Here is an 18,628-nt window from a genome sequence, read left to right as displayed (position 1 = left end):
TTTTTTAAAACACATAAAACTTTCTGTTCCATTGATTCCAACCATTTATTTGTGATACTTTTTTGGAGTTATTTAATAGTTTTAAATTTTATCAGCATTTATTTATTTTTTACCAATACCCCTGTAAAAGAGTATCTTCTGGTAAATACCAGCCTATCAAACAATTTTTGTCTCTAATCGTGGAAGCAAAGAGTAAAAAAATTGATATTCTAATTTAAACCTTTTAAAAGTAACAGAAAAATGATACGTCAAATAAACGTGTACAGAGTATTCAAAGATCATTATTGTTATGAATCTTTTTTTAATAATGCGCTTCTGCTTATTTGCATTTTATTTTATTTTGAATGCAGGTTTGTAGTTTCGTACATATTTTAACGTAAACAAGGTAGTAGGTAGGCTTCGTAAGTTCAATTTTGGATCAGTAGAAACTCCAAATTATTAAACATCTCATCTTTCGAATTTTTTTGCGAGTTGGTCAACTCGTATAAATGCGTAAAGTTAGGAAATTTAAACAATCTTCATTTAAACATGAATGAAGATTTCGGCAAAATACTTTATTCTAGCACTTTTTTTTCTACTTATTTTCATTAGGTTTAAACAACAGTCATTTTGAGATTTTAATGAAGTTTTAGTATAAGCAGATCGGCTCAAAAAAAACTCTTGTGCTTATTTGTATTACATGATAAAAGAAAATATGGCAATTCTTATTTATAACTAAGGAGTTTACAATGCTAAATCACTATGTAAAATTATTTTCAGTGTGGCAATGAGGATTATGAAATCAATTATTATGATACATTGTAACCAATGGTTTTAAGCAATGGACATTCTTACTAGCAAACTGTTTGACTATATTCAGATTACAATGTTAAGAAATCCTAAAAATATAAAATCTGTTCAAAAAAGTCACCCTAGGCAGAGTAAACAAGAACTTAGGGAAGCAGTTTTCAACCCTCCCACAGCCATCAAGGTTGTTGTTTACATTCTACTGCCCACACAACACCTTACACACCACAACATTGCTCCTAGGTGGGTTGACTCACTCTTGCCCACTCAGGTTTCCGCTCTGCTTTGAAATCCTCTTGTATTGAAATTAATGTGAATAATTCCAGATATTTTAATATTTAATTTCAATGTATGTAAATACATTATACTGTTCAGTTTTTTGCTGTAACGATCTTGTAAATGCCAAGGGACACCAGAGATTTATTATATTGTGAGCTACTCATATATATGCCTGTTTACTACTTTTGAATTTTCTTAGTTAAATTATGTTAGTTAAATTGAATGTCTAGATTGAAAATCTGTTTTCAAACCCAATTGTAAAGTATTTGTATTTTACTTCATAAGGTTTAAGGCAATTTTTCGAATATTGTTTGAAAACAGCCATCAATACGATTTTGTTAAAGCTATTGAAATATAAAGTCAAGATTTTAAAAATGCAACGAAGTTTTCTAAATAACTCTCCTTAGTCCTATGATATTGGTTGAAACAGAGTGAACCCTGTGAGTATAGGCAAACTCGGCCTGGTTTTTGATAAATGCGAAAAGTATTCAAGATTGGAAGATTTTTGTCGGCAATCTGTTTGTCTTAAATCCGTACTCGTCTCACACTACAGGCTACTTGAGTGCGTAAACGCATTTTCCTACCTACCATTCATTTTATAAGGTTCTACAATCATAACTGTATTCATGTTATAATTTTAAGGCATTACAAAACATTCATTTGTACCTAACTAAGTATTTTTAGCATAAAATTCAAAAATTTTCATAGCTCAAAGTATTTGATAGTTCTATAATCCAATTTGCATCCCCTGACTACGAAACTTCATTAAAGTTTTTATGTTTTCATGTACGAATTATATTTACAATAGGTAATTTAAATGTTAAACTCTGCCCTATAATAGGCCTATGTGTCTTTAGGGTATAAGTTTGTTTGCTACTACATTAAGATTTGGTCTGCGGAAACGCGATCATATATCTGAATTTGAAAAAAAACTGCCGGTCTTTTGCCCTCAGCAGCTGTATGCAGGATGCAAACCTGCACTCTGGTTCATCGGGTACTGGTCAAAAAAGAACCAGCTTACCTGATGGAAAGACTGGTCTCCCGCGATCTTGCAAAAAATGTGTCTCGGTGCAATACTCGACAGGAAAAGCTGTTTCATTTCCCGAGAGTGAGGCTGGAGATTGGCAGGAGAGGCTTTTCATACTTTGGGCCCAAGTTGTATAACGACCTCCCCTGTGATCTTAAGTTGCTGGGTGTTCCAGCTTTTAGAAACAAGCTAAAAGAAATGTATAGAAAGGACCTCAAATTTTGTAAATAGATTATGTACTTTTTGTTATTAGTTTTATTTAGTATTAGTAATTAAATTGACAAGAGTTATCCTGTAAAGCAGTATGTACTGAGGAACGCTTGCTAAATAAAGACATTTTTATTTATTTATTTATTTATTTACATCTGTGTAACCTTATTCCTTTTCCCAGGTCCAGCATTCTGGGGACTGATCAACCCAGAATGGAGCTTGTGCAACAAAGGACGTCGACAATCTCCTGTTAATCTGGAACCCAACAAACTGTTATTCGACCCCAACCTTCGTCTGCTGCACCTCGATAAACACAGGGTATGAAATTTAACAAACGAGCTTAATAAAATAAATTATCAGATATAGATTATAAAGTGTTTTGCACATTTTAAATTTTCCCCTACTGAAATCAATCTGAAAGTTAATTGTTCCAAATAGGTTCCGAAACATGGTTGATATCAATCTGTTTCGAATGTTTTAGTAGTATTACAGGATTTAAAAAGAAATATATCATAATTAACTATTCGTTAACATAGTACTAAGCAAACCTTACATGCAGATAAAACAGTGCATAATTCCGTTTTGTAAAATAAAATGCTAAATATTTACCATCCACTTAATAACAATTTTGAAAGTAACCATCTCCGTATACTCTAGTTAACTTTTGCCCATTACAATGGTCTTTTTGTAAAAACCCACATTTCTCGTACGTGAAATGGTTGTCAACGATAATAAGTTGGAATAATCAATAAAGTGCGAGCTGAAGAAACGGAATCACTCTTGCATCATACATATTATTTCTTTTTTTATTATACAGGGTGTTCATTTGAAAACTTTCCATATCTGTTGTGTGCAAAGGTAAGGCTTTTAACACTTGTTTGTTCTCATTTCCCCCTAATTTGGACATGCCAAATCCAATAAAATTATTTTCAATTTCGAAAAATGCCCCAAAAGGGCCCAATTTGGGGGGTAGGGGTGCTTTTTGAGAAATTTTCAAATGTAAACATGGGTTGTGTGATACATCAATTTAAAGGTCTAATCACCCCGACTGTTTTGGTGCAATAAAAATTTAATTATCTTTAACCGTATTTACAGGGTGGGTCAAAATGTTTTAAAAAAGGACTTTGAAGTTAAGTACCGTATTACCCGAACTACTGAACGGAACAGCGCCAAATTTCTTTCCAAGCTTATTCTTGATCTACTCTTTAAGATAACTTGTAATAAGGGCATTTTCCGTGTTATTTTCTAATTTTTTTAAAATCTCAAATTTGAAGAATAAAAGAAAGCTGAAAACTCAAAATTCTTAAATAGCAAGGTATAGCAAATTTCATACCACGTGAAAGGTCCTTTTTTAACAAACATTTTACGTATTTAAGTTTTCTTTCTATCTCTTACCGTTAAAAAATTGCAGTAGAAAAACTGAATTTTCTATGGTAAAATTTTAACTAGTTTTCTAACAAAACACATTGCACTTTGCTCAACGATGTATTATGATTAATTACAAATTGATCAACTACTTTTACTTGTGTCAGTTCATCTTGAACTCTTCATCCTGTTCTTTTCTCATTGGTAACTGAGCCAGTTTCAGAAATTTCTTAACTAAATCATTTACAGCTTTATGACTTAAGGTCTTACCTGGATATTTATTGTTAAACACTTTGCAGTTATCCTGAAACACTTTTGTTCTGTCCAATAAGTAAAAATAAAGTCAATTTTTTTTTAAGTGTACACCATATTCGATTAGATACTACAGAAAATAGTACTTTTTGAAATTAGTACTACCATTGACTAGTCAATGGTACTACGGAAAGCGGCCCACATGTAGGTTGTCCTCATCAGCTATAAGACTTGTTTTTCACAAAGTAAAACGTGATGACTTGTTTGTCAATCAGGGTATCAATAATTATGAATTGTTTCCTTCAGTTAATGCACCATTAAATGTGTCTAGAGACGAATTTTGGCTGTTTTATTAGAAAACTAGTTACAATATTACTATGGAAAATTCAGTTTTTCTACTGCAATTTTTAAACGGTAAGAGATAGAAAGAAAACTTAAATACGTAAAATGTTTGTTAAAAAAGGACCTTTCACGTGGTATGAAATTTGCTATACCTTGCTATTTAAGAATTTTGAGTTTTCAGCTTTCTTTTATTCTTCAACTTTGATATTTAAAAAAAATAGAAAATAACACTGAAAATGCTCTTATTACAAGTTATCTTAAAGAGTAAATCAAGAATAAGCTTGGAAAGAAATTTGGCGCTATTCCGTTCAGTAGTTCGGGTAATACGGTACTTAACTTCAAAGTCCTTTTTTAAAACATTTTGACCCACCCTGTAAATACGGTTAAAGATAATTAAATTTTTATTGCACCAAAATAGTTGGGGTGATTAGACCTTTAAATTGATGTATCACACAACCCATGTTTACATTAGAAAATTTCTCAAAAAGCACCCCTACCCCCCAAATTGGGCCCTTTTGGGGCATTTTTCGAAATTGAAAATAATTTTATTGGATTTGGCATGTCCAAATTAGGGGAAAATGAGAACAAACAAGGGTAAAAAGCCTTACCTTTGCACACAACAGATATGGAAAGTTTTCAAATGAACACCCTGTATACACATACTAAGTAATCTATAGAAAAGGCGAACACTACTGACTCACCAACCCCTATATCTCAAAAACTATAAGCCATAAAACTGGAATTTGATGGAGGACTAATACTAATTCAATGCTATCCTAAGCTATATGTGTGCTCCATCAGGGCTCTGCCCCAGTGGCCTTCTAAGTTTCAATGTTATTAACATGAATAAAAGATTTGTTTGCATTTGAACAGATGAATGCTTATAAATTTAGACTATTGATAATGGGACAACTAGTATATTTAAATTGTTGTGTTTTAGGGGCTAAACTAGAAATATTAAATTAAGACTTCGTGATCAACTCCTAGATCCTAGTGTGCTGATCCTAGAGAACTGAAAGTTTAACCAACCAATCTTTGCGGTATTATACATAAGTGCGTATTCCTTTGTTTTACGCATTACATCTCGAATTGTTATCCTGAGGTTTGGATGTATATTTTATACAATAATTCTCAAGTGTTTGGGGGATTTTCTATAACCTAGGAAATTAGAACAATTTAATAACAACTTTGAGCTAGATTTCTCAGTGGTCTTCACAGTTTTATCTAGTGAAAAGTAGCTTCTTCATGACAAGTAGACTTTCTCCTCTTTTACGTTTAAGTATAGTGCCATTAAGTAAAAATGCCAGTCAATGTATCTCAACTCCATTATTAATACTCTATTATATTTTAGATATATTATTCTATGCATAGGTAAACGGTGTGATCACCAACACTGGACACAGCATCGTTTTTACTGTAGAGAATACTACAAGACATCATATCAACGTGACTGGAGGTCCTCTCAGCTACAAATACCAGTTCCATCAGATCCACATACACTACGGGTTACAGGATGAGACTGGGTCCGAGCATTCAATCAACGGATACACCTTCCCAGCTGAGGTAAGTGGATTTTCCCATCAAATACAAAAGTATTTTATATTGCTGAATTTTATTATTTGAATATCCATTTTTTAAGTTATCTAAATTTTTAGCAGAGTAAGTTTGCCAGTTCAATGTAAAAACACATTTCACCGGATAAATATTTTTTACCTCTATGACATTTTTGTGACATATAAGCATAATATATATTCATTCAATGGTAAATAACACAAATTATGTTTTACCGTATGATCACAAAAAAATTAGGGATGCTTAAACTAAGGTTTGCAAAATTCTAATTTTGTTATTGTGAATAGAATTTCAAAAGAAAAAAGAATCGAGTAATTATTTATTTTTTTTTTATATATTAAGATATGTATTATTTGTAGATGTCATCCATTTACATACAAATGTAGCATTTTTGCATTGCTATATTTAATTGAATCATGTAAAACATTAGGGCAGTGTTTAGCTACCTATAGCAAAAGCTATAAATCACGAACGTTTGAAATGTGACACCAGACAGTTTGCCAAAGTGCACTCAGACTATAAGTATATCCGGCGAGACAATGCGGTGTATTGGGGACGATGCGGGTTATTGTTGAGGACAAAGGTGAGGTAAGTGGCTGGCAGGCTACCAACACTTCACCTTCACACCGTCTCACCACTACAATACTACACTTATACACTACTACACTAATACGAGACAATGCGGTGTATTGGGGACGATGCGGGTTATTGTTGAGGACAAAGGTGAGGTAAGTGGCTGGCAGGCTACCAACACTTCACCTTCACACCGTCTCACCACTACAATACTACACTTCTACACTACTACACTAATACATGATAAATACACACAATTGCGTGATCTAGTACCTTCAACTGCACTGCTTCGCCACCACACTACAACTTATCTGCTCTACTACAGAAATAAGTTATACCCTTACAAACACTATAGAATACGCTTTTACAGCACTAACAGATAGAATTTACCTCATACCACGCTGTACTATCCTACTTTGGCTACCGACCACTTGTCTGTTGCTCTAGCTACAACACATTGTACTCTAATTTCGCTAAATTAATACGTATCTGTCACACTACTACTATTACACCATTGCACACCATATTCCGTTCCATACACAAATACGTTTACTTTACAACCTCGTGAACTAGTATCTAACATCATAATATGTTACGTCTACACTAATATTCTCCTACCCCGTACACGTCCTCTATACAAACCATGCCACCATGCCACCATACAGCCATAATCTAGAATCATTTGTAGTAAATAATTTCTTTATAAATTTCCCTACTGCCAGCTAGATGGTCACTTAGTTATTATATGAAAACCCCTTTCAGCTGAAAGCCGATACATCCTTAAGAATTAGCGAGACTTTTACCCACCAATGAATAGTTCATAGAAGTGGTATTTTCCTAAACGTTTTTTTCAGAAAACTTCACTGTATAATATCGAATACTCCACCAATAATGAGAAGTGATGACATAGCAAACACTAAATATACGTAAACTCTCTCACTATAATCTATAGGAAGGTGTCATTATATATCATATCCCCACGCTTATTATAATTACGTGATTTGCCGGTGACTAAAGACGTTTCCTCTGCCACTCGACCCTCGCCCCTACAGATCGATAGCTTCCCTCCCTTACCGTGCGCTCTGAGTGGCAATAAACTGATACCTCATGTTTGACGGGAAATGAATTCAGTGCCACAATATTTTAGTCTTTTTGCCATTGATTAAAATCTAGTTTTTTTAATGTAATTTTTCGTGGATAATAATCAGATTGGATAGAGAACGTGGGCCTTTATCACTTTAATAAAGTGTTTTAACTTTATTGTTTTAAGTTTTTTTTTGTATTTTTTTATTGAGTAAGCCTACTTGTGTTTAAAGAGTTAAATAAATATTATCAAGACCTAAGCCAAACTTAATCGTCCTGTTTCCAGGAGCCTATTAAATCCATTCCTCATCGAACTTGTTTATTGTGAAAACCTTTGATTCAAAACAATAATCAATCATAAAAGGAAATATTAAGTCATAATCATTGATTTGACAACAATCTAAACATATTATTGATTACGTGCTTGGTTAAAACATACAAACTTGTAGAACTTAAAGCTCACATTAACCTTACATACCCACGTAAACAATAGCAAGGAATATATATTTTTATCTATAACCATCCAAAGAATACTAACCTAAGCATACATCCATCAACCTGTTAATATAAAGTATATAAATTTAGCATCATAATTGGTTTTATAAAAGAACAACATTTTCTTTTAAAATAGTTATACAGTTTTATTAGTTTAACTGCTCTATGGTAGCGTACTTGGCGGGAATGAGCAGTACCTCTCTGTTAGACGAGTTAGCGGCAACTGAACACTGTGTCGTCTGCAGTGTGACGTCACAAAGATCGGCGCATGCGTCAGCTGTTAATAAATTGGGGTTCTTGCTTGGATGTAACCGTACTGTTTTTTTCCATCAATAAATGTATGGAGAAGAGGGTTCTATACTTATATTTTGAATCGTTAAGTTCTTCTTACAAATATGCAATTTTATTAAAAACGTTTTATTTTCTGTTAGAATATTTGGTGGCATGGTCGTGTTCAGTACATTTATTATGAAATAAATTTTTTTAGAAACCGTTTTGAATGAGTTAGTGTCAAAGAATAAGAATAAGAATAAGAATATATTTATTTCCAAAATTACAAATTACAAAAATTACAATCGTGGCTGTAAAGCAAAGTACAAAGGAAAAAAATCCCCACAAAGACTGTACATCTGCGTGTGGGGAGAGTCTTCTCCGTCGCTCACCACTTCACAGACAAGATAACAAAATAAACAAATAATTACTTAAATAAAAAGAAGTATTTTTTTTGCCATATTGTTGGCAAAAAAAAGACTGAACATGAACAATATTTGAAGTACTTGAATGAGGGTGCTAGTACTGAAGTAGTTTGGTGTTATTAGCCTAATTTAGTTTTAGAATTGTCATCGACTTTCATTATGCCCTGTACTGGGATCTGATGAGCTCTTCGGCAGCATCATCGCTCAGACCGAGAAGCCAGCGCCCGATCTTTCTGCTGAAAACCGTGACACTGTCTCCCTCCCATTCTCTTATCTGTATGGGGAGATTAGTGTGTATAATGTGGGCTAGATAGTGAGGGGTAAGAAGCTGTGCTTTATTGTTCAATTTGGGAACGGAGATGCCTATGTGTGTTCTAGATCTAGTGTCATAAGAATGTAGCGAATCGGAGAAAATTTTGCTTTTATTATTTTTTGAAAAGGTTATAACTGTTTTTAGGAATAGTTTCCTGATGTTAAGGACTGGAAAATTTTGAAAAAGTAGGTAGGTGGGGTATCTTTGGTCTTTTTTTAGTATGTGTTTAATTATTGATTTCTGGGTAACAGCAAGAGGAGCCAAGACAGAGGCAGACGCAGCCCCCCACGCAAGTATCCCGTACTGTAACAGTGACTGGACATACGCAAAGTATACACACCTGCAATGGTCCACAGACAGCACACAACCAAGCTGTGAAAAAGCGAAGATCATTTTTCTTAATCTGTTGTTGACGTAATCAACATGTGGAGCCCAGCTAAGTTTGTAGTCAATTATGACCCTAAGGTATTTGTAATTTTCGACTTGCTCAATGATTTCACAATGGCACGGCGCTGTCCATGGACCCCCGCAGCCGTGCAACCTGAGTACTCTATGGCCCGGACCACTGTCGCATCTAAAGTAAATGGGCAGACATTTGGTCTTGGACACATTTAAGGATAGTATGTTGTGGTCAAACCATAGTTTGAGCTTGCCCAAGTCGGAGGACGCCCTGTCAAGAAGGTCCAAACAAAGTAGTAACTGGCAGTTACAAAGTTGGTCGTAACAAAAATCAGTAGTTTTATAAAGCTCATTGGTGTTGATCAATTAATACATAAAGATAATTAAGTTTATTCCAGAAAATGTAATGTTTTAATTTTTAAGGTTTGAGAGTTTTGAAAAAGATCTGGATTATAACTATTTTGTAAACAGCACAGTAATTTTTGCAGTGACGTAATTATTTTTATATTCATATTCATTTTATGAGTTATTGACAAGTGTTTAAGTTATTATAGTTTACAAATATAAAATTTTGTTGGAACGAGATTTTTATCAACTGCTTAACACGTATTTAAAATATTCACTTTCCAAAGTTTAGGAAGCTTATACGTTCAATCGGTGGATTAAAATTATTGGCTATACAAAACAGATCTTGAACCACCGAACCCAATATATTTTTACTTTAAATTACACTTGGTTATCTACATATCCACTGGAACGGTTACAGGAAATACTAAAACAATTAAACCACTTTAGTTCCAAACGAACTGTGTTTGGCACCTGAGTGGGTCTACTATAATGGGACCCTAAGCACTCTGCGTTGAACCAATGCCCACAATCCGTGCTGAGCTCTTTATTACGATCTTGGCACGGCACCAAAATATTGTTGTTAAGTGAAATGCGTTTGAGCCTCAGCCAGAACAAAGGGCTGCTCCTTAGCGAACCTTTATAGAGTTATAAAGGAAAACTGATGGAAATACATGCATTCGAGGGATTGTATACATCCATAATCATCACACGAGTAAAGTTAAGATATAATTTAAAAATTCGCATTCAAGCACATCAAATGTAAAAGCACCTATAAGGGAATATTTATGGACATTATGCATGATTGCATGTGTAAAAATAAATATAGGTTGATAGCAAAGTGACACCCAACACAGATTTGATCCTGCAAAACGTCAGTAACTTTTTCGTGGTTAAGTTTGGAGCAAATAATTAATGTTCATAACATGGCCAAGCTGACTGATATGAACACTTTAAATGTATCGAACTGGCTACCGAAACTGCTGATAAGCTAGTATAGTAACATATAGCTAGTAACAAGGATGCACAAATAATGTCACAATATTCTACAATAATCTTGAATTTTTATGCACCTAGGTGCACACCAATGGTGGTATATTTTTGGTGGTGACTGTGGGTATGTATTATAAAATGTACAATGCACATTATAACAATTGATGTTTCAGATACAAATATTTGGATTCAATTCCCAACTATACTCGAACTTCAGTGAGGCACTTCACAGAGCTCAAGGAATTGTAGCGATCTCACTTTTAATGCAGGTACCAAAATAGATTACTACATAACTAAAAACTAATGAAACTTTTTAAAGTTAAAATGCTTTTAACTGGAAAATAAATTCGTGCTTGGTTAATAGTTTGGATAGAACACAATTTACAGAATAAATAAACTATTGGTAAGTCAATGCAAATAAAATCACACGAACAAAAGCCATGACAAGTTGGAAGAACTGTGTCGAAAAAAAACTATGAATTGTAATTGGTCAAATATATTTAGACACTTCCATCTTTATAAGTATTACGGGTGTGCTACATGGAAGCGTTGATAGCACATACAGCGGATAATAAAACTTAATTTATCTATCCTAATTTGAAAAACAAAAAAATTTCAATAAAAAAGCAGTACAATGAAGATATTGAAAGAAACCCATGAAAAGCATGGATGTCCTAATATAATTTCATTGATGTAATAAAGGGTTTCAATTGTTTCAGCTCGGTGATCTTTCTAATCCTGAACTAAGGATACTAACAGATCAGCTAGACAAGATCAGATATGGAGGTAAAGGTTTTGCTTTTATAAGAGAACATTAAATCGTAAAAACGTTTATAAAACAGCCGTACATTACATATTTAACTGTTAAATTTAAAAATGTAAATGCATTATTTATTTTTTATATAATAATACTGTAAGTATTTTCTTAGATTTAGACTAGTTTATAAATGAAATTATTATATACTCCATATAAAAGGCTTTAAATAATATGCATGAACTTAATTTAAAAAATTAAAAATTCCCGAAATCACACATCTTTATCCCACACGTTACTTCTTAAATCTATAAAATTTATTTAAAATTTCTATGTACCAAACTGTTCCTCCTAACTTAAAGAATTCGTAAATAGCTGTCACAGGTATATAGATACACAAGAAATTTTTATATTTGCTTTATACACAGCCATTTTTTTAAATTCTGAGGCACTTCTGCCAGTATCATGAAAAAGATACTTTGGTGAGAGTAACTCCCACTATATGTAAATATCCATGAATTTTCATACATCAATCATGTTCTCTGTCACAATGTTTAATTGTCTTGGACAGTCAATATAGTTAGCAAGTAAAGGCATATATTCTTCTGATAACTAAACATTAACTAAGACATTTCTCACCACAAGCAATAAATTGAATCTAAAAACTACTGTTTTAATAAAGATCCTCAATTTCAAAACACCTGATATATTATTTTATAATGTAATCGAAGGTATTTTTTTACATTAATATGTTTCAATATATAGGTTACCACATTGATCTCAATATGCCTGAAGATTTTAGAATAGTTCAAACGTAAACTCAACTGACTTTGATTGTTGGCTACAGATGAAAATACTCCCTAGCTACCAGTAACAAATTGATAATTTCATTAGTTTTAACCCGTAAATCTTCACTTTAATAAACTAATCCTAGTGTCTCGGCATCGTATAAATCAAATAAAATGGGTTAAAAAGTTGTACAATAATGCTCTAAGCTGTTATTGATTCTCATATCTTTATTGTATCAGGTGATGAAGTGGAAGTGAAGCGGTTGTCCATCATGGGTCTCCTCCCAGATACGGAGTACTACATGACCTATGATGGGTCCACTACAATGCCTGCCTGTCATGAGACTGTCACCTGGGTCATACTGAACAAGCCCATCTACATCACCAAGCAGCAGGTTTGTAATCTTCAAGTCAATACAAAATTATTAGCCAAAGTCTATTCTTTCGATATTTAAACTGGATGTCATATTGTAACAACAATTGCAAAGATTGATTAGGAGTGGTTTTAATTTAAAGGATTTTCCGCAAAATAATGGCTCCATCAAGCTCCCCCCCAGAGCCGAGCAGGCTAGTTTAAATCCAAGACCAATATTGCATTTCTTAATTCATCCACTACTATTCTGGACAGACCCCCCCTCCCACCATAGGACGATTAGTCTTATCATAGCATTCGAAAACGACGTGAACAATTTATGCTCTATTCATAAATAAATCGCGTTATGTGATTTTCGGGGTTTCAGTCACCAACCACTTTTAAATTCTATTGTCAGTTTGGTTGTAAAAAATGTGCAAAACTGGTTGAGAGAGTTCGGCAGTGGCCTTAAACATTTGAACGATATTTTTCATGGTATTTAAAACTGGGTTTCCTTATCAGTTTTTGTTTATATCAGTTCATGCTAATGGAATTTCGTATGTGGATAGTGTTGTGACTAAACAAAATTGTTGAACTGATAGTGCCTTTACAAGATTATCAATGGCTATGGTCTACTCTGGCATTCTTAAGGAATGCCAGAGTAGTAGTAATAATCAGCAAGAAACCTTTCTTATGCTAACTGTCTATTTTGATGGGAACACACAGCCTGTTGTGTGAATGTTTGCGGCATTTTATGAACTCCTTTAGCCTTTAACGCACATTTTGAAAAACTTCTCTGCACATGCATTTGCTAACTGGCAAAAGGAATCAAATAACTGTAACAGTTTTAAGAAACCGCGATTCAGACTTGGCAGGAACTTCAACTTTCTTTAATTACATTTCAAATACTATTTCGAGACAAATTTTTCCATAGGAACTGAATCTGGGTGGAATAGTATTTATGAAGTAAAGAACACTACTTTTCTCAGATTTGTACTGACAGCTTGATTACGGACAGCCCTTGTAGTTACGAGTATATGTTTGCTTTCCATCCTCAATCATACTACATAGTCTCTAACAGTGTGATAGCTATTTTTAAGATTAACTAAGTCTCTTCGGTATTTCGTTTTATTTTTAAACTACATAAAACAGTAATTTTATGAATTGGATTTGGTTAGCTAAAACACGATAGGCAAATATATTAACCATCCGTCTGTGGGGTTTGTCCATTGCAATAACAAAACTTGGGTGTAAACCTACTTTTTACTCGATAACAGATATTCATGATGAACAGGTAATTTGTAATAAGCTTCCCTGTTACTCTTGATAAATTTACAACATTAAAGCTATGTTATTTTATTTATTTTCACAGTGGCAAGAACTAAAAAGTTAAATTATTCGGTACCCTGTTTGATAGCCTTTGTTCTTGCAGGAATTAGTTTGCTCCAATATAATTTAATGTTGGAGGAAACTTCCAAAATCCTACAAGAACAAAGGATATCAAACAAGGTAACGAATAATTTAATTAAGGTTATGTTTGTTTGTCACACCAGTAGTATTAACAAGTATTAATGTTATACTGGTATATTAAAAAAAAATCCTTAGTAAAGTATGAAACGTGAATAAAATATGCACGTGGTTTATCTTTCGCAGCTCTTTGGGCTACGGAGACTCATGCAGGGAGATGGAAAGTATCCAAAAGCGCCTCTGGGTAACAACTACCGACCCCCGCAGCCATTACACCACCGCCCCCTGCGGACCAACATCGACTTTAACGTGAAACAGGTGAATCAGGTTGGAGCAAATGTTCTTTATGGAGATGTTGAAAAGTTAAATAACAAAGAAATTCATGTTAATATAATACACTATTTACGTAAACACTAGGTCAGGAAATATGTTTTAGTTTTGATATAAATGCAGATTAATTCGATGCCACCTTTCACTATTAGTAACCGGTCATGTGTGCGGAATAAAAATTTAAATGACAAACAAATTATAGTCTAAAGACTAAAGAGCTATTATCCCACAGAACATTCTGATAAATGTTTAATAGTTTATCGACCTGTCTATCCTAGTATAACCTAACAATCCTAATATGACCTATAAAGTAGTGATTATGTATTGTTTTTATTTCATAAACACAATCTTTGTCTCAGAAAATCTTATTTCTTTCATCACATTATTTGTTTAGTAACGAAATTTGATAAAGATTCAATTTGGCATCGTAGAGTATGCATTTAAATTGGATTTAAAATTAAAATATCTATGTAAAAAGGTTGAGGACATTAATACAATTGTATTGTTGTAGACTGGAGCCAAATACTGCCCAAGCATGTACAAGGAGGTGTATTACAAAGGTGAGGACAACATTATAAATTAGTAGTATTAAGAATAGCCTACTTATAACCAAACTAGAACGTATAGTAGAGTATTGAATATTTATCAAGTATTCGTTTTCAACACCTATTAAACATTCAAAAATATATATGTAGCTATTTAATTGGCCAACTTAATCACCTGCCAAATTGGCCTAGCTAGCCTATTTTGTGGGTAAAAATGCCAAAGATCTTTTAAACCAAACATTTTTACAAAATCCAAAACGTTTGATAACTTAGCGTTGGGCTATTTTTGGTTGGGTTAGTTACGCTCTATTAGTTCTGGGTATAATAGTTATGCTAAAATTACTCTTGGTTTCAGGAATAGCTACACATTTTTAACGTATTATAGCTTATAACAGTTAACTGTATTTTCCAGCAAACAGTTGGAAGCCCCACTGAGGTTTGCTGCAAGGTCTGGGTGACGAAGAGTTCATGCGCTTCGAGAGATGGGGCAAACCAGCAAACGTTACCTAAACCACCCTCAATGTATCACGATAATCCAAAACGCTTCTTAGCTAAGTAAAACGACGATGTTAGAGTATACGTGTTTAAAAATAGAATAAATTCCCTGAATATCTTAAACTTTCCAGAAGCATTAAAGCAGACTGAATACACAGCGTATTTAAAACTATAAATAAGAATTCTGAAAAAATATGGTTTTACTGTTGGTTAAAATATTCTACATTTTAACATGGTTTGGTTCTAAAACGCATACATTTTCACTGTAATGAAAGAATGCTTATGAATTTTAAAGTATTTCTAAATCGTTATAAAATTATGTTTATTTTAAGTCTGAACTGCATTAAGTTTTCGTAACAAGCTAAACTTCAATTAGATCAGATTCTGATAATACTATATTGAAAAATGCGATAAGCAAATTGGCCAAAGAAACGAAACAAATGTTTTGTGTAATCATTTTTTATCTGTTAGCTTGAACTTTAAACTCAAACGCTTCTAAAAACCTTGTATATTAAAGTGGTTTAATATTTGTGTATCATAAGAAGTGTATTCTTTGTTAACAACACAAGTTTTACATACAGTATATTAAGTATGTTATTTTGATTTTTATAGTTAAACTGCTACGTGTTGGTGTGACGCTTTTACCTAACTGTTGCTTAACTCTAACTCAAAACACACATATCATAGCCCATACCGAGCAACATGACGCAGTCTATAGCTTTAATTACTACTTAAGATTGACACTGTAAGGTATGTTTTCTACCTTCAAGGTTAAAGTAACTATTAGGTATATTGATAGTACAATATATATTTTATAGGTGTTGTTGAGCTGTTAACAATTTAGGGTGTATCTTTAATTATCTATTAACATAGGCTGGGTACTCAAACGTGTTATTCAAAGTTGTACTTTATACTTTACAATTTAAAAATATCTAAATTAAGTTTATGATATTAGTTTATTTCACTAAAGAATTTGTTATATTCCACCTCCTAATCTGTGAACATTATTCATTTTAGACCATATTTTAAAATCTTGTATATAGTTCTTTTCGGTTTGTAAGCAATCCTATACAATTTTGTAGTCAAATGAAAACATGTTTAAAACTATGGATAAGTGATGTACATATGTACATAGTACTTTAGATATGATGTATAAATACAACACATATCCCAATGTACATATCCCGCCATGTTATCGCTTGGTGGTCAAACCAAATATTGTAAACAAAGTAGAGAGAATAAACTTTGTGTTTGTTGTACGATGTCGTTGTTTTCTATGTTTTTTAGCTTCCAACTTAATATTTTTCAACATAATGGGTTTTATGTTAACCCTGACTGGAATTGTATTTTCTAGCTACAAGTAATAACTACAAAATTACTTTATATTCAACGGAACTAGGTTGGTCCATGCCTATGTTGATTCTAGGGCTATTAACAGTGGCATAGTTTTCATTCCACTTTTGCTTGCCATCATGAGAAGCTCTGTATTCATTAGCAAAGTTCTCAAGTCTTGTGGGAAACTTAGCTAAAGTTTCAGCAATAATTCAACACCCACGTCACAATAACGTACGCAGTTTATCTTTGAAATAGAGAGTAGTAAAATGGAGAATAAATTGCTAAATATTTTAAATTATTTCAGTAAGTTTAACCCTTTTATGCCGCTGTAGAGTTACATAATATTTACCAATGTTATATTTCTTCGTAAGAGGATTACCCACAGAATATATTATGGTTCATCACAAGTTTGTCCAATTCACCTTAAGGTAAAAACCTACTGTTTTCAGTGTGACATACAGTGTGGAATATACAGTCTGATTCTCGATCTTAACTACGGGCCGAAAGAAAAACATTCATATATTTATATAAATTTATATATATAGATAAAATAAGGATTAACTTGATCAAACTATATTCTTTTGGATTTATAAAAAGGATCTGAAACTATCTGCTCTATTACAACAATACGATGATTACTTCTGATAACTAACATACAAAGTTTACAATTTTTCTACTGAAGAAGATAAGCACATAAAATATTTTTTTTTTTAAGAAGGACAATTTAGGTTCCCTACTTTAGTTTTCATAATCCAAATAAGTAAATATATAAGAATATATAATATGTAAGGATATATAATATAGGCCTATATAAGTGCATTATCTATTGATGTTCTTTAAATTTATAACTTTAGGAATATTTCATAACAGGCTATGGCAAATCAACTGAGAAAAAATCCATTAATCACTGATTAAATTATCATTAGCAAGGGCACCTTTGTCCAAGAAAGAAAATCAATAAATATTTCCTCGAATACTGTTGTATCGCATACAATCACTGCTTTTAGAAAAGCAAATTTTAAAAAGGTTTTCAGTGAAACCATTGAGTCACAATGAAAATAAATAATACATTACAAAGAGTTGAATCGAAGAGGCTTAATTAAATTACAAAGTTAAATGTTAATAAGATTAATAAATTTGTAAAAAATGAAAGGGCAGTAAATTACAGTGAAAGAAAAATAATATTTTGAACCTAATTAAATACAAGGCATACATTGTTTCCCTAACTATTTTTAACTAACTATTTGTACAACTATGTATAAATCAATTTAATACATTACTTTCGGAAAACTAATAATACCGAATAACCCCCCCCCCCCCCGCTCACTACCCCGTTAACGTAATAATTTGTTTTAAAACCAAGATTTTCCAAGACTGTACTTAAACTTAATAGAATTTTTTTTGTATTTTTATATTTATATTATTGGTATGTTTATGTTATGAATAAAGGTTGAAAAAACAACAATTCATTTTTTGCAAACACATCAAACTGTGTAGTTCTTTATTAAAGTGTATTTAAAAAAAAACTTTTGTTACAACACAGTTATAAAAATACTATTAGAGGATTTTCTTTTAGGTACAGAAGTATTGGACTGGAAAAGAGTAATTTATTCTTGAAAATGCAAATAATTAATATTCCTTTGGGGGAGAGGAATAATTCAATAAACTCAATCATTTCTGCTTTCTGCAAATCAGATGAACGGAACGACGCGACGTCGGAAGATTTAGCTTATTAAATTATTGGCTGAAATGTAAATGCGGTTTCTTTTCTGTTCTCATTACAAGTAGAATTTACTTTAAGCCACTTTAATTAAATGTATTGTTATGTTGATC

At 32.6% G+C, this 18,628-nt stretch overlaps 1 protein-coding gene across 1 annotated transcript in view; it reads left to right on the top strand.

The window, feature by feature from the left end:
- The window catches only part of LOC128989941 (carbonic anhydrase-related protein 10-like), a 104,281-nt gene extending 87,559 nt beyond the window's left edge, over positions 1-16,722 (top strand). The window contains exons 4-11 of the mRNA XM_054412106.1: positions 2,484-2,620; positions 5,633-5,824; positions 10,903-10,998; positions 11,449-11,515; positions 12,512-12,666; positions 14,277-14,408; positions 14,932-14,980; positions 15,378-16,722. Of these exons, the coding sequence (XP_054268081.1) occupies positions 2,484-2,620; positions 5,633-5,824; positions 10,903-10,998; positions 11,449-11,515; positions 12,512-12,666; positions 14,277-14,408; positions 14,932-14,980; positions 15,378-15,400 (851 nt within the window). The 3' untranslated portion in view covers positions 15,401-16,722. The remainder of the gene's footprint in view (positions 1-2,483; positions 2,621-5,632; positions 5,825-10,902; positions 10,999-11,448; positions 11,516-12,511; positions 12,667-14,276; positions 14,409-14,931; positions 14,981-15,377) is intronic.
- Positions 16,723-18,628: the final 1,906 nt, after the last annotated feature.

The sequence above is a fragment of the Macrosteles quadrilineatus genome, unplaced genomic scaffold (genome assembly GCF_028750875.1).
Source record: "Macrosteles quadrilineatus isolate MER2022 unplaced genomic scaffold, UCM_ALF_1.0 Scaffold_3__2_contigs__length_128488019, whole genome shotgun sequence".
In the NCBI taxonomy this organism is placed as follows: Eukaryota; Metazoa; Arthropoda; class Insecta; order Hemiptera; family Cicadellidae; genus Macrosteles; species Macrosteles quadrilineatus.
This window is presented reverse-complemented; position numbering and strand designations above follow the sequence as displayed.